General features: G+C 38.5%; 1 protein-coding gene across 3 annotated transcripts in view; it reads left to right on the forward strand.

Annotated features, from left to right (window-relative positions):
• LOC107745446 (metallophosphoesterase MPPED2) overlaps positions 1 to 17,552 on the forward strand; it is a 58,951-nt gene that overhangs the window by 22,875 nt on the left and 18,524 nt on the right. For all 3 annotated transcript variants that reach the window (XM_016559360.1, XM_016559431.1, XM_016559493.1), the window contains exon 4: positions 6,096 to 6,321. In XM_016559360.1, the coding sequence (XP_016414846.1) occupies positions 6,096 to 6,321 (226 nt within the window). The remainder of the gene's footprint in view (positions 1 to 6,095; positions 6,322 to 17,552) is intronic.

Consider the following 17,552-nt stretch of genomic DNA (forward strand, 5'->3'; position numbering starts at 1 on the left):
TAATATTTTGAATGAATAACGCAGCAGCGGCGCGTCTCGTGGGCTAGACTAACAAAACATTGAAATGCAACAACGTCACTTACATCATCATCACCGCATCTCGCGCGCCACTGACGACGCTCCCTGACGCACACCTAACATTCAAATGCAAATGTTTATTTTAAATTCGACTAATATTCATTCTTTATTCACAGTCTCATCACAGGCAGGCACAGCACTCATTTTAGCTTGTGTTCGTGTTTGTGTGTGCTGTCTGCGTCACTCATAGCACGTGCCTATATCGTGCGCTATATCGAACAATTTTTCTATCGTTATCGAAGAAGGTGTACCGTCGACAAATATCGATACCGTTTTATCGCCCAGGCCTATGTTATATGGTGCATTCATTTAGCAAAATGACCCTCTCTACAGTTTATTTTTCTATCTGACTAATGAGTTTCTGGACACCGAATATGTTTTTCTGAGGTAAATGTGACGTTACGTGATATTGTTTACAAGCTGCTGTATTGAAGTCTTTGCGCGGCTGAAACACGGATGGGAAGTACCCTTCAATGTTCCGTCCATTAACTAAAAAAAAAAAAACAGGCTAGACTAATCGATTCTTGGGATTTAAGAATCGATATCGTTCCGTAAAAATGAGAATCAATTAAAATCGAGATATCTATATTTTTTACCCAGTCCTAAAAAGTACTGCACCAAAATTAGTTTCTTTTTATTTCTTTAGTAGCATGACAGTAGTTAAACCCTTTTTGCATATTGCGAATACTCTACACAAGTACACAGGTTTTAACACCGTGAGAAAGCGTATAATACAAGTACGATTGTATTCTCAGTGTTGCCAAAATAGGCGTTATAGTAAACATTCGCATAATCTGTCTTCCGTTTTCTCTTTCAGCTCAGCTAATCTTCTGATTGAGCAGCTGTTTAAAGACAGTCTTGTTAAGAAAGTTGGTTTAAGTCAGCATGTTTGCAGCTTACCTAGTTTGAACGGGTTGATTCAGTAAATTGGTTCATTCAGAAATTCGATTCTGTGATTCATATGTCAGTCATCACTCATATAGTGTTTGCAAAATTCTACTATTCCACCAAAATATTTTGTAAAATACTGTGTTTGTCAGGTTGTTTAGGTTTTATCATTTAGTATTCAGATCCTCATTTTTGGGCCTACAAAACAATTGCTGCTCTTTTTTATTTTTTCTCCAATGTGTGGTCCTTATAAATACCTTCGGTATACTTGTGTCTGAAGCTTGTAGAATAGATGACTATATTTTACTATTGGTTGGTCATTTAAATAACAAGTGACTTAAATCTTGGCAAGTTGCAATTTCAAAGTAGTTTCTGTGACACTTGTATTTGTATTTGCAGGAGCCTGGTTTTTTTTATGTCACAGGCTCTTAGTTTGTCCTTCGCGCCGTCATTCCATCCATGCATACTCCCGTGACATACCCGGTTGAAATAGTGGATCAGAAGGGAAGAAACGGAGGGAGCTGTCAGCAATCTTTCCATCCCTCCATCTATCAACGTACTTGACGCCACTTTTTTTTGTATCTGGCATGTGACACCCGGCAGCTTTTGAAGTGCCTGGTGGTCGGAGAACGCTCCGACTTTCTTATTATTCACGTCCCAAAGGAAACCTGACGATGAAATAATTTTTCACATCATCGCTTTTTGTTGTAAACACACAGATGGGCGCTGATAGATAATCTCATGATGGCTGAAAGCTGTCTTCTGTCAAAAAAACGTTTTTGGAGAGGAGAGTTTAGTCAGTTTAAAACAAATCGTTCCCTCGAACATGACGTGATGATGGAGTAGTTTATATAAGTCTTTTGACGAACTCTATAAGAAAGTTGTTCAGATGAGCCTGAAGTGGATCTTCAAGAAAAAGGATCTTTGTGTTTTCATTGTCTGAGCCAAAGCATTCCGGTTATATTTTCTGGAGAGTTCCGTAACATAAATGCCTGCGTTTCTTTCCAAAGTCGCTCCTTTGTTCTTTAGCAGTAGGGGCTAAATGATACAGAAGGAAAAAAATATATATAAAAGGCCTCTATAAATTAAAGGGGTCATATGATGCGATTTCAATTTTTCCTTTCTCTTTGGAGTATTACAAGCTCTTGGTGCATAAAGAAGATCTGTAAAGTTGCAAAGACTAAAGTCTCAAATCCAAAGAGATATTCTTTATAAAAGTTAAGAGTCAGCCACGCCTACCTAAAACGGCTCGTTCTAACACGCCCCCACATATCTACATCACTATGTGGGAAGATTTGCATAACGCTGCCCAAATGTTCACGCAAAGAAAGAAGGCGTAACTTTTATTCTCGCTGTAGTATTGTTGTTCACGCCATGTCGTGAAGGCACTGTGTGATTCGTTGTGAAAGTTAATCTACTTTGTTTGGCCTTCCAAAAAAGGACAATATCTGCTTCGTCATGCCTGGAGCTGATCCGTGCTGGTAATGTGTTTTTTGAACCTTAAACCGCATAAACACATTTTATTACACCAAATACACAAAACTTTTGTTCTTTTTAGCAGCATCATATGACCCCTTTAAACTGGCAAGGGTAAATTGGTGTTGTTTATTTTAGACCTTTTAAATACTGCCGGTTTTGTCATTTCTCTCCCTCGCTCTCTTTTGCATTTGCCTCATTCACTGTGCATTTTCGTGAAGCGCAGCTCACTTTTGTTTGTTTTTCTGGCACAGAAAGCCCAGCCGCTAATCGTTGTCATTGATCATGGTTTTTGTTGATAAGTGGGATCGATTCTCAGGAATCATTCTGTGGGAATGAGGTTTCTTTGCTAAAGTTCAGTTCTGCTCGATATCTTGCCCATGAGATCTGACCTGTACTTCTCCGTGCGGGATTCACGGATGCAAACATGGATCTGTGCACCGTAAATAAGGAGCTTTTCTAGGTCTTGACTTTGTTTGTCTGAGTTCACTGGTTATTTCTTTGATCAATGCAGGACAGCCGATAGATCCAATGTCCAATAGATCAGCTTTGTTCCTTTGTTTTGCAATGTTGTGACGGTGGAAACATAAAGTGTTTGCATGTTTTTTAAACAGTCAACGCTGAGATATAGGGATAGTTTGCCTTAAAATGAGAACCCTGTTATTATTCACTCACTCTCATGTCATTGCAAACCTGTATGACTTTTGTTCTTGTATTAAACAGGAAAGGTTTATTTTTGAAGAATATCCTGCTCTTTACAATAGGCTTCTCAAAGGACACAAAATAAACATAAAACTGTCTTAAATTAGTCCATATGATTCATGAAACTTGCCATAATTTGAGTTCTTATTTGCTAAAAATCTTCCTCTCCAGTGACCTTATAACTGCGGAGACCTGAACATTGAGTAAGTGAGAACTCGAGAATCAAATCAGTCAGATTCATGAACGAATCATTCAGACAGGTATTGTCCCCAACTCAAGTGATTCATTGGAAACATCTGACTCGTGAATCACCCACTGGTATTTCTCTCAAGAACATCATTACATTTTGTAAAAGATAAAGATAGAAAAGATAAATTCAGACTCTGAAATCTGTTTCAGTGAGACTTGACGAATGACGAATTGTTTAATGTAAATATAATTTATTTATAATTTTTAAAAATGTGTTTACACGACCTGTATTGATGCAATCAATCTACAATCTATAATGATATGCCTTTGTTGCTGCTATTTTGCAAAAGCAGTAAGTTGCAAAATAGCATAACATTGTGGCTTAATCAGACACTAAATTAAAATCAAAATATCTCTTCTAAATTTTTTACTCGTCATACATTGTTTTGTGGATTGGCCAGATTCATGAAAAAATCTTTCAAACAGGTATTGTGAACCAAATAAACTGATTCATTGGAAATATCTGACTTCAAAAGAAAGTTTCATTCACAAAGAAGATTGTCATGTGGACCATTTTTATGATGTTTTTGTGATGCTTTTTGACCTTTTTTTGGAGCTTGACACCCCCAGTTCTCATTTCCTTTCATTATACGAAAAGAGTGACCAGGATATTCTTTAAAAAATTAATCTTTTGTGTTAACATGAAAGAAGAAAAGATGTCATGCTAGTTTGGAAAAACATAATGAAGAGTAAATAATGAGTTTTGGGCTAACTATTGCTTTAATTTATGATTGAACATTTGGTGATTTGTGCTGTTGGGCTTTCTGGTGCCATGTGCTCTTTGTTTTTAATTCTATTCATCAAATCCCACATGTTTTTTTTGCACAGTGGTTCGAAAAACTTGACGAATGTGATTGCACCGCTCTGTTTTCAACAAAATACACATGTTCCCTACTAGTCATCCTTCAGTTTCAGATGTTTACGGTGTGTAGTTTATTTTCACTAATTTGATTTACATTCATTACGCGCAGCGATTGCCAAACTGTGCCCCGCGCCGGTCCTCTGATGTAAATCAGATTCAAACACTGAGGCTAAACCCAAATCCCTTTGACTGTAAGCGCTTTCCCGTACGCCACATACCTTCCCATATGTTCCTCTGTAGCTTCTTCAAAGTAATAAACAGAGTTTATATCCGCAGTCTTCTTCGAAAAATACATTTTGATGGCAATAAAATGTTGTAAAAATCCCTGCGGGGACGCAGAAGATGCAGTCGGTGGGGAGGTAATTGCATTCTAGGCCTTTTTCCGCCATGGAGAGGCTGGCACGAAGCTCGTCCGCCGGGGGTTTGTGATTCGGTTTTGTGCGACGGGAAAGCTCCATGTAAATGGATCCGTGATGGCGTTTGGCTGACTGCGGACCGCGGAGCTGAGAGATGGGCTCCTGTTATCAGATTAGACTGGGATTTATGATATATCCCAGTCTATATAGTGCCGAGCGCATGGAAGGAGCAAGAAAGTAAATTAAACTGCTGGGAAAGTGTTTACTTTTAAATCGGGTTATCTTTTTATTTTCTTTATACTTTCGGTCAAGCGTTTTGCTCCTTTCTGATGCCTTTACAGTTCAAGATTTAATTGGTTTTTATTGTTTTCCAAAAAAGACACACTTCCAATTCAAATTGTGAAAAGCCTTTATTAAAGTGGCTATTTCACACTGTTCTCTTTCATAAAAGAGAACAAATAATGGGCTGCGAAGAGCACCTTCAGACATATTTTATTATAGAGCTTCTGATCACACCGGATTTTGACTTTTATTATGTCTTTTATTATATATTTTTAGTCCCATTTTGCTTTGAAAAGCACCTCGTTTCATCTGCTTTGGTAGGTGAAATATTGTGGTTTGTTTTGTTCTCAAACACACTCCGCATTTGAAGCCTTCCATGTGTGTTATGCAATCCACTGAGAGACGGTCTGTGTGTTTTCCTGTCTAAGGATTGGCATATAGAGAGAGAGGGTCGCTCTTTTTTGTTTGAGTTCTGTGAAGAACAACTTCCCCTGTTGCATTTTCCTGATGTACCAGCACAAAAGAGCTTTGCTGTGACGATGGAGGCCGAAGTGAGGAAGAGAAAAGCGAAAACGAGGCGGCCGTGACTTTAATAAATGTTTGGTGGCCTTTGAGTTTTGCCGCACTTTCTGTAGAAGGAAAAAGAAAGGCCATAGTGGCTTGGAAGGCACAGACAGTACCTTTATCCTTGACTAAAAGTCTTTCTGATATGTTTTAGCTTTAGGTTCTTGTAGTCATATCATTGTTTGAGAATAGACAGTAGCCTGAATAGAGAGGTAAAGAACGATGTTTTGTTGTAATGGCCTGTTTCTACTTGCAGAGTCCTGTTTTTCATTATCTGACTTTTCCTCAGGATCGCAATAACCTCACATGAACTTCAACAGAGCATTTTTTGTGATGAATTCAGATGTGACCAGACGTGAGTTCCATTGACAAGAAATATGTCTGTCAGTGGTGAATGCAAACTAGTGTGCAACAATGTCCAACCCGAAGATATGTGATGTTTAGCATGCAGTTATGGGGTAGCCTATAGGATTTTGGACCAATGAGATTTGGTTAGGTTGCACTACTATTGTAAAAATGTCAACTTATATATTGTCACAGTTCTGCCAAACCAGTGCTTTAGTTGCCATTATTTGTTGAATAAGAAAATCTAGGGTTAATGTTCTGTTTTAACATGTATGTTTTTTATGGTGTTGCAGGTGGCCTGCCGTACGAGTTTAAAGTGGTGATCGCGGGGAATCATGAGCTGACCTTCGATAAGGATTTCATGGCGGAGCTGGTCAAGCAGGATTACTATCGCTTTCCCTCCGTGTCCAAGTTGAAACCCGAGGACTTTGACAATGTTCAGTCTCTCCTGACAAACTGTGTTTACCTGCAGGACTCTGACGTCACCGTCAAGGGCTTTCGAATATATGGCGCGCCATGGTAAGTTCCTCATGCATTTCTTGTGGTTTTACATTTTAAGATCAATTACTTCAATCAAAATTGCATATTGTTGACAGTCACTCTTTGCTTTGTTTTCTGTATTTGTCATCATTCTGTTTTTGAAGATTTATGTTTGTTTATCAGTGTTTGACAATGTCAAACATATATTTTACGCCATGCGTAGTGTTGCTTTCATCAACGAAAATTATGACTAAATATCGTCATCAGCGAACCTTTATTACGTGACGAAAACGAGACGAGACGAGACGAAACCATGCGGATATGTTGTTTTCGTTCAAATCTGTGCACCGTAAATAAACGACGTAAACAGCGTATCCACATGACGCAGCTTTCACAAAACAGCATACGCAGTTTACGTTCAGTGGATACTCTCCAAAATGGCGCTAGGGTGATGCGGAGGAGACGAATTGTTGAATAAAGTAGTTTTTGTTTTTTTTTCTTTTGCGCTCAAAAAGTACTCTCATAGCTTCGTAAAATTACGGTTGAACCCCTGATGTCACATGGATTATTTTACCGATCTCCTTGCTACGTTTCTGGACCTTGATCGTGTAAGGACCCTTGCTGTCTATGGGATGGTCAGAGAGCTCTCAGATTCCTTCAAAAATATCTTAATTTGTGTTCCGAAGATGAACGCAGATCTTGCGGGTTTGGAACTACATGAGGGTAAATTGAGGAGTAAATATTGACAGAATTTTCATTTTTGGGTGAACTATCCCTTTAAAGTACTGTAAATATGACATTTTGAATCCACATGAACTTCTAAAGCTCTTTTGATGTCATTTCTGTCTGTGCCACTGCGCACTAGTAAACAAGCGGCCTGAGAAAGCACCTCCGCGTCATTCCCATACTCCATCCCCGTGTGTTTGAATTTCCTCGGATGCTCTGATCCTCTTGGAACCTGTGTGTTTTTCTAGCGCTGCTGTGGGAATCGCTAGCCTCGCGCTCTATTGGGCAGCCCATTTAGCTGCACCTCTGCCCTACTTCCTGTTTTCCTAGCATCCATCTAAAAAGATAAAATGGCCCTGAACTATAATTATCCCGCACAACATCTTTAATGCTTCCTGGCATTTTCTATTTTTACGTCTTGCCCCTTAGACTCTGTTTTCCTGTGTGTTTTTTCCCTCTTAAGAGCCATTGTGAGATTCACCTCTTGTGCTGTCTTGTTTTTGTCTATAATTAGCTGTGAAATAAAGTTAAAGAAGGCGTTGTAGAGGGCATCCCGCAAAATATAGTGAAACAGACAGTGGGGAAGCGGAAAACAGAAGGAGGAAGTGGAGAAGGAAGGAAGCAAGCCCCCCTGTGGCCCTTTAGCGTGAAAGCTGCTAAATGTCTGTTGTGACAGCGTGGGGTCTTGTGGGAAACGGGGAGGAGGGGCCCGGCGGTTGGATACTGATAACTCAACACACACACACACAGATGGCCGTAAGGTGGTCAGTCTGACCGGTAGCGTTAGGTCTTGCTATAAAAGCATTTGGGTGGCCCTGGTGTGGCATGTGCCTCATCTGGCCAAGAAATTTGAGAAGCCGGCTAATTTGTATTACCATATTGTCACACCATCGAATGTGTAACATAAGTCAGCCATTCGCTGAATATCGTGAGGGCAGACCGGCCGTTCGCCTCGCGCGCTGCTGACTCATTCCCGAGAGTGAAAACGGAGAGAAAGCGGTCTAAAAGAAAAGAAAGATATCCATAAAGCTATCTTGATGGACAGATGGAGACAGTAATGGCATACTTTGAGACACAGAGACAAATGGTGACAGAGGAAGGGCCGGAAAGGGAGACAGCGAGAGGACGGGTGTCAGAAAAAGAGGAGAAATGCATAAAGAAATCAGAAAGCGCTGATGCAGATAGACATGGCGGGGGCTGTATTGATGGGAACACATCATGCGCAGACACGCTCTGGGAATCAAATACATCTTCACACCAGGATCTTTTTTCTTGAAATTGTCACTGAGATATTAAAAAAAGAGGATTTTATATATTGTAGTTCAGCATGAACCGAGTCTGTTCTCAAAAATCAGATGTGCAGCTAATTGTTTTCAATATCTTTTCCTCTTGTTTATTTAATAAATTGTTTTTTTTATTAAAGTAATATCACTTACTTAGTAATTGTGCATTAAGTTTAAATAAAGCTGAAAATGAAAAAAAATAAACGATTTTATATTGTAGTTTTGCATGAACCGAGTCTGTTGATCATATAGTGTAAATCAGATGTGCAGCTTAAGTTTTAGAAATACATTGCTTATGTGAGAAGTATATCACTTACTTAGTAATTTAGCATTAAGTTTTAATGAATAGTTCACCTTAAAATGAAAAAAGAAACGTCATTACCTTAACTTTCATTTCAAACCGATTATTCCTTGGAAATTTTGAGGGATCTTCACACAGTTCTTTTCATGACCATGGTTTTATTAGCAAATCAGTGTTGCTTTAGTATTATTTATATTCGTTAAATTAGCTTTCATATTTATATTTTCAGATCTCATTTTAATTTTAAGAATTAGTCATTTTATGTAATTTGATCATTTTTGTATTTTTATATAATTCTATATAGATTTAATTTTTATTTAAATTTTAGTAATTTTTTCTGAAAATACAATATAAAGTACAATATTTTTAGATAATTTTATTATATTCATATTCCATTTTATTTCACAAGTCATGAGTCACATGGATTAGTCAAATCATGGCTAACCTTTTTTTTTTTTTTTTTTTTTTTGATGATGATGAACTATGGACATATATCTGCATGTGGGTTTGAGTGCGGTTGACTGAATTTATCATTGACAAAGAGCATGATATTCTCTAACAGAACTATAGGCCTGTCCATCTAGGCCAGAGCATGCATCAAAACACTAGGCCGGCTTCCCGGTCTAATTCTTCTATCTGCAATCAGCTACTTGTGTGTTGAGAAGTCGAAGTTAGCAGCTTTAACCTATAAAAGTCTTAAAAACTGCAACAAGAGGGAAAAAAAAATCTTTTGAAAATACATGTATCAGGAAAGGTTGATGTACACTACTGTTTAAACATTTGTGGTCGATAAGATTTATCAAATGTTTTTGAAAGAAAACATCAAGGTTGCAGTTGTTTGAACAAAATATAGTAAAAACAGGAGTACTGTCAAAATATTATTACAATAAAAAAAAACTAATTTCTATTTTAATATATCTTAAAATTTAATTTATTCCTTTTATAACAAATCTGAGTTTTTAACAGCCATTACTCCTTTGTTACTTTATTTCTTTCAATCAATCAATAAAATAAAATAAATAATGTCTTACTGCCCTCAGACTTTTGAACCATAGTGTACTTGATTTCTTTCTTCGTTTCTTATACCTGGAACTAAAGTTTAAATAGTTATTATTAGAGCCCGACCGATATATCGTTTTGCCGATAGTTTGCCCAGCAGAGCGCGCTCCATTGTTTGCTACTGGCGACCTGGATGAAACGCTTTAAAGCTCAAGTCTATGGAAAACCATTGAAACTTTGAACGGCCACATCTCCGTAACGGCGCGGCCTATCCGCACCAAATTCGGGGGATCCCTTCAGCTCGAGGAACCCTCTCGAACGCAAATCAAGTGTATGTCTCGAGGCCCTCTTTCGAATGAGACCACCCCCGCGTCGATAGCCCCCGGGGTTCGGGAGTTACGGGTGGTTAAATTCGCGGTCCGGCGCCGACCGATCAAGCGATCCCGGGGGGCTAGTGTTACATGATCCTTCAGAAATCATTCTATTGAACATAAACATTCATTACTATTAGTTGAAAATGTGAAAATGGCTGGTACTTAATAAAACTGCATTAGTGGTTGTCACGCTTACTGTGTTGAGGAAAGCGCACAAAGATGAAAATGAAGCGTAAATAGTCTTTAATTAATCCACACAGAGGAAGGCAGTAACACACGGACCAAGACAAACTGAACAAACTAAAGCTTAAGTAGACAGACCAATGAGGGACGAATGAGTAAATTAACTAGACACAAGTGAACTGAATAACATAATCAAGGGGAGACAGAAACTAGGTCAAGGAACATGAGGAGAGTTAACACAACAAAGTCCATAAATGTGACAGTGGTATTTTTCAGAATTAAGTTTGAAGAACAGCATTTATTCGAAATAGAAATCCTTTGTAACATTAAATGTCTTTACTGAGATTTTTGATCAATTTAATGCCTCCTTTTTCAATATCTTTAAAAAAAATAAAACTTACTGACCCAAAACTTTTGAATGGTAGTTTGTGTGAAATCTATTTATATAATATTGCTTTTTTCTTTGTTAAAATATGGTTTTCTGGTATTAAAAAATATTTTTAAAAGTTTAATAATTTGGATAGAATGGAAAGTGGAACGTGTCTTCATAGAATACAATGTAGATTATGCAATTACTTACAGAGACAGTGGTGCTTGGTATAGAGGCACTAGACACTGCTGCGCTGGGCTGGTCTTCAACCTGGGAAGGTCTCCTGGCCACATTAAGATTCGGTTTTGCTGCAGCAATGTGAGAGCCGGTAAATCTTGGTTTGGTATACTAAAAATGTGAGAAGACACAATGTGTTATAATAGCAAGCATTACTATTTATTTTAATATTACTATTTTAAGTAAATGCAGACTTCAAAAATACTTCTTTCTGAATGGAAGTGTAGTCCATAAGAGGAATGATTCATTAGCAGTACTGACTCTTGAAATAACTACAAAGTATTTGCATGGTGGAATAATTATTAACATGTGTACAATTAATAATAGCCAGCGTGTATGTGGAATGTTACCTGAGATATAGAATGAAAAAGAGAAAATGTAGCTTTAACACATGAGAAGTATAGAGAGAGATGCCATGAGGGACATGAGTCTAGCTCAGTGACCTTCAACCCAGGCCGAGCTCAGTTAGAGAGGAAGAGGACAATCCAAGAGTAGAGCCCAGAGATGAAAGAGAGAGAGCACACAGGTTACATTCTTCATTTATCCTTGACCATGTGACTTAAACCAAATCTGAGATATTCAAACCGACCAATCAGCAGACAACAGCTGCCCCCACTGTACAAGAGGTGTGACAATTAGTAGGTCTCAGCCAGCATCTCTTAGTTTTCTTGCTTTCTTCTTACTTTCTGAACTTCCTCGAATTTGAAGTGAACTCATACTTCAATGCTTTAAAAAAAAAATTGCAACTCACCATTGACAATTGTGCTGCAACTCTTGCTGCCACAGGAGCAGTAGGCTGGGGCTGGGGGTCCGGCTGACTCTGCTCCATGGCCTTCTTTGCTGTTCCAGCAGCAGCAGCAGGTTGTTCCACCACCCTTTGTGCTGGTCCAGTAGGGCTGGCAGTTGGCTGTTTAAGACAGCCCAAAAAAAATACATGTAACAATTCAGAAAGAAAACCATTTCAGTAAATAATACTAACAAAAAATACTTGCTACATTAATGTTACCTTTGGAGTGTGAAAACCACAGATGCATTTCAGCACACCTCCAAGCAAGTTTGTCTGGCCACGAGACAGCATCGGACATTTCTCAATCTGTAAGCATAATAACAAATGTAATGCACAATACAAGTGAGTCCCTTAACAGAGCATACAATACTTCATTAAATTCATATATTAATTAATTCATTGATTAATTTCTAGGACACGAGTCACTATTTATCTTATATACAGTGGTGTGAAAAAGTGTTGGCCCCCTTCCTGATTTCTTATTTTTTTTGCATGTTTGTCACACTTTAATGTTTCAGATCATCAAACAAATTTAAATATTAGTAAAAGATAACACAAGTGAACACAACATGCAGTTTTTAAATGAAGGTTTTTATTATTAAGGGAAAACAAAATCCAAAACTACATGGCCCTGTGTGAAGAAGTGTTTGCCCCCCTGTTAAAACTGTGGTTTATCACACCTGAGTTCAATTTCTCTAGCCACACCCAGGCCTGATTACTGCCACACCTGTTCGCAATCAAGAAATCTCTTAAATAGGACCTGCCTGACAAAGTGAAGTAGACCAAAAGATCCTCAAAAGCTAGACATCATGCCGAGATCCAAAGAAATTCAGAAACAAATGAGAAAGAAAGTAATTGAGATCTATCAGTCTGGAAAAGGTTATAAAGCCATTTCTAAAGCTTTGGGACTCCAGCGAACCACAGTGAGAGCCATTATTCACAAATGGCAAAAACATGGAACAGTGGAGAACCTTCCCAGGAGTGGCCGGCCGACCAAAATTACCCCAAGAGCACAGCGACGACTCATCCAAGAGGTCACAAAAGACCCCACAACAACATCCAAAGAACTGCAGGCCTCACTTGCCTCAGTTAAGGTCAGTGTTCATGACTCCACCATAAGAAAGAGACTGGGCAAAAATGGTCTGCATGGCAGAGTTCCAAGACGAAAACCGCTGCTGAGCAAAAAGAACATAAAGGCTTGTCTCAGTTTTGCCAGAAAACATCTTGATGATCCCCAAGACTTTTGGGAAAATACTCTGTGGACTGACGAGACAAAAGTTGAACTTTTTGGAAGGTGTGTGTCCCATTACGTCTGGCGTAAAAGTAACACTGCATTTCAGAAAAAGAACATCATACCAACAGTAAAATATGGTGGTGGTAGTGTGATGGTCTGGGGCTGTTTTGCTGCTTCAGGACCTGGAAGACTTGCTGTGATAAATGGAACCATGAATTCTGCTGTTTACCAAAAAGTCCTGAAGGAGAATGTCCGGCCATCTGTTCGTGACCTCAAGCTGAAGCGAACTTGGGTTCTGCAGCAGGACAATGATCCAAAACGCACCAGCAAGTCCACCTCTGAATGGCTGAAGAAAAACAAAATGAAGACTTTGGAGTGGCCTAGTCAAAGTCCTGACCTGAATCCTGTTGAGATGCTGTGGCATGACCTTAAAAAGGCGGTTTATGCTCGAAAACCCTCCAATGTGGCTGATTTACAACAATTCTGCATAGATGAGTGGACCAAAATTCCTCCACAGCGCTGTAACAGACTCATTGCAAGTTATCGCAAACGCTTGATTGCAGTTGTTGCTGCTAAGGGTGGCCCAACCAGTTATTAGGTTTAGGGGGCAAACACTTTTTCACACAGGGCCATGTAGTTTTGGATTTTGTTTTCCCTTAATAATAAAAACCTTCATTTAAAAACTGCATGTTTTGTTTACTTGTGTTATCTTTGACTAATATTTAAATTTGTTTGATGATCTGAAACATTAAAGTGTGACAAACATGCAAAAAAATAAGAAATCAGGAAGGGGGCCAACACTTTTTCACACCACTGTATAGTACCAGTCAAATGTTTGGACACACGAATGGGAAAGTGTCCAAACTTTTGACTGGTACTGTACTATAATATACACAAAGAATATCGGCCGATATATCGGTATCAGCCTTTTTTACTCCCTAGTATCGGTATCGGCCCCAAAAAACCCATATCGGTCGGGCTCTAGTTATTATAGCGAACTAAGAACCAAATACAGATGTAACGATAAAGGTTCAAATGCTATAATAGTTTTTTTTGTTTTTTTTAAGCCAGCTACTGTTTGCATAGCGACAGAGAACCCAGACATCTTACAGGAAGTGGCCTTTTGTTCAGGAACATCCTGGTGCTTTTGTCTGCTCCACGAGATCAGACCCTGGCCTGACCTCAGAGAGCCACTTCCACAAACTCACACAACACGATAAAACCCTTTGAAATTAAAGGACAAGAAAATATGAGCTGAGATAAAAAGACTCAACAGTTGACATAAGCATTTGGCTTTGATCGACTAAGATTATGTTTAGATAATGGTCACTTGAGTATGTAAATTTAAGAAACTCTAAACGTTTCCATTTTCTGGTAGAATTTTAAACCATTTCAGAACAAGCATTCAAAAAGCCGCTGGTGTTCGTGGATGTTTGTAGAGTTTGAAGGATTGATGAATGCCTTCAGATGCGGCACGCTGAGTGAAAGCCGTGTGAGGGGTCGTGGTACTCAGGTTTGGGTATTAAGGAGAAGGGTGGGGGGGAGGGGGGGTCTGTCTGGATTTTAAAGCTGCATACTAGCAGTAATCTCCCAAAAGGCCTGACACGTCTGGTCATGTGATGCAGTTCAGATGGGGTGAGTCCTTCTGCTAGTCAATCTGGGCGTAAGACCAGCGCCACTCTCCAGGGGTTAAGACATACTCTTATACTCTCTTATGAGATTCAATCCCTTTAAACTTCAGAAGAATATTTCAAGCATGTTTTCGTGGGCACAATAAATATTTGCCTGAAAGATGCCAAACTATGACTGATTTTGCAGTTTAAAAAGAAAAGAAAAAAACAGTATTTAAAACAATGTTAATTGCTTTTTCGATATATATCCTTACCTATGAAAATTTGAGTGAAATTTGGCCCCCCCAAAAACAGGTCTTCATCATCATTCGTTTAAAATCTTTTCTTGGTTAATTGAAAGTCATAATGGTAATTGGCAAGTTCTTTTTTTTCTTCTTTTTTTTTTTTTTGTGAATAAAATACCGTATTGGCCCGAATATAAGTGTGTAAATATATTTCTTTTAAAGATTTTTTATTTAGTTTATTTACTTATTAATACTTTTATAGACAATTAATATGACTTACGAAATTGTCAAAAATATTTATTGATCTGATGAAGCCAACGTTGGTAGAAGTACACCAATACCAAGTTTCAAAAGTAGACAAAATAGCTAGATTGCAGTCATCCAGATCTTGAATGATTTTGCTCAAGTGTATTCAGCACTCGTCTGGATGCTGTGAGAGTTTGGCTGTGTTGGGTAAATATTTCTCTGTGGCTTAAACGGGCTGGTGGTGCAGGCGCCAGGCTCTTCTCTCGTTTGTGTTGGCCCGGTGCCCTCAGCCCACGTCCAGTTCTGAACGATAATGTGAAAATCCCCCTCCGTCCGCAGGCACTTGCTCCGGCGCTCTCTCGTACACACGCACAAAGACACTTATCCTCTTCCACTGTTCTTAAATGCAGTGAGAGTAATCCTGAGCCGTTCATAATATCTGTCTCCCTCAGCCCTTATCTGAGCATAGAGTGATTGATAGTGTGTGGAAAAAGACCTCACAGAACCAGAGAGAGAAATGATCGCTTCTCTCTAGCACTTCCAGATTATTGCGTACGTTTGATAACTGCTGGAAAATATTGAATTCGAGACATCCAATCCCGTTATTTTAAGTGCACTGACATTCCATGAATATTGTAGCTTCATCGTAATTTCACAAACTGACAGTTGAGCAGGACCTTAACCCTTATAACAATTTATAACTTATAACTTTTCCAATGCATAAAAAGTTATTTATAGTGGGGGGGAAAAAAAGGTTATCAGATTATTTAAATATTCTTCACACTAAGAAAAAGTGATTCTTAATTCTTAATCTTAAACTAAATTTACAAAACTCACCACCATGATGCTATGTTCTGGGTGTTTAATATTTGAAAATTAAAAAAATAAGACAGCCGTAAATATTATGTATTTTTACAGTTGTACTTTTTTTATTTTACAGTGAAAAATTACAATAGTAATATTTATTTTTATGTTTATTATTTTATTTAGTAATAATCATTATAAAAAATATCATTTTATAGTCATACTGAGATACAATCTCAATTTGTTTTTTAGCACAGCAAACCAGGAGCTTTTTATCACATTTTAAATCTTCCATTAGATAAAAATCATGATCAAGCCACATGATTGTTGTCGCAATCCATGTCCATAGCATGAATGTCCCAGGATGAGTTACACATCAAGGTTTAATAATATATTTTGTAGCTTCATATTCTGCTATTCACAAAAAGTGACTAGAGCAGGTTGACTGGATTTGTGTTCAGATTTTGGACTCATACTGAGAGAACTGTTCAAATGCGAAGGTGTGAGGGTTATGTGTCCCTAGTGATTTGGTCATTTTAGTTTAGGAAACTTTGAAATGGTGGCACCAGGTGTTGGACTTACAGTCCGAGCGCTCTACGGTTCCCCGACTGAGCCGTGGGCTTAAAGCGGGGCTCATAATGTAGTCAGGTTACTGATACTGGGGGATTTAGGCAGTCGGACTTCATACAGACTTTATGGAGCCTACAGGCTGAGGGGGAGGGTTTCTATATCTGTGTGTGTGTGTCTGTGTGTGTGTGTGTGAATGGCTTTCCCAGGCCGAGTTGCTCGGTTGACTGAGTGAGTTTTAAATGGCGCATTTGTCATCACCTTTGCCCCACGGAGTGTGACGGGATGCAGAGCTCCCCCTCAAAAACCTCCCGCAGCCCTTCTCAAGTATACGCTTACACACTCCATTCTTCCATCATTGGCTCATCATCCGACCCCCTGCTCTCCACGGTTACTCCTCCGTCACATTCTCTCCGTCAGGCGAAGGGTCGTGACAGCAGCTACTGTTTGAGATCCTCCCGTCACATGCAACACACACACACACACACGACCATTTAAACTATAGTTTTATAGAAAGCTAATTGTAATGACTGAAGAGTTTAAAAACATTATTTTTACTTTATTTATGATTAATGTTTACATTTTAGGGTGTCCAAAAAGGGAGGTTTTACAATTTTGTCCCTGAAGTACAGCTAATTATACCCCCACACACATTTCTCCATCAGCGTCCGGTCACGGCTGATAAACCACAAACGACAGGGAAAGTTTGAGGAAACGTCCGCTTTAGAATCGAGCTTCACATTTGTTTGTTTTGTATTTCCTCATGCATTCATTATTTAGCTTTCAATAAATGGGTCTTAGTGTTTGGTTTTCTTCAGGGCTAATTAGGATTTGCTGGAAATGTGCTTACTTGTTTTGTTTTTTTTGTGCCAAATTATAATCTTTATTAATTCTGTGTTGGTTGTGTTGGTTATTAATCCTTTAAATGTCTGTAAAACCTAAATAGAACTATTTCCAAAGATATAGTTTTTATTTTCATACTTTTTTCCTTTCATAAATTCATTTTCATGTATTTGTGGTCACAAGACTGTTTTAAATGCATACAAAATGCATACAAAATAATCTATCTAATTAGCCTAATAAGCCCTGGGGAAGTCGTGGCCTAATGGTTAGAGAGTCGGACTCGTAACCCAAAGGTTTTGTTATATATATATATACTATATACAATATATATATTGTAAACTGTAAACTCTGATGGTGCAGGCGATAGGTCTAACTAAAACTGACATAATGACTACATCACATGGCACAGCTGATTAGTTCTCTCCTGTATTGGTAGCCAATGAGCTCGCTGCTCAACATTC

Source organism: Sinocyclocheilus rhinocerous, unplaced genomic scaffold, assembly GCF_001515625.1.
Source record: "Sinocyclocheilus rhinocerous isolate Xijiao unplaced genomic scaffold, SAMN03320098_v1.1 scaffold1002, whole genome shotgun sequence".
In the NCBI taxonomy this organism is placed as follows: domain Eukaryota; kingdom Metazoa; phylum Chordata; class Actinopteri; order Cypriniformes; family Cyprinidae; genus Sinocyclocheilus; species Sinocyclocheilus rhinocerous.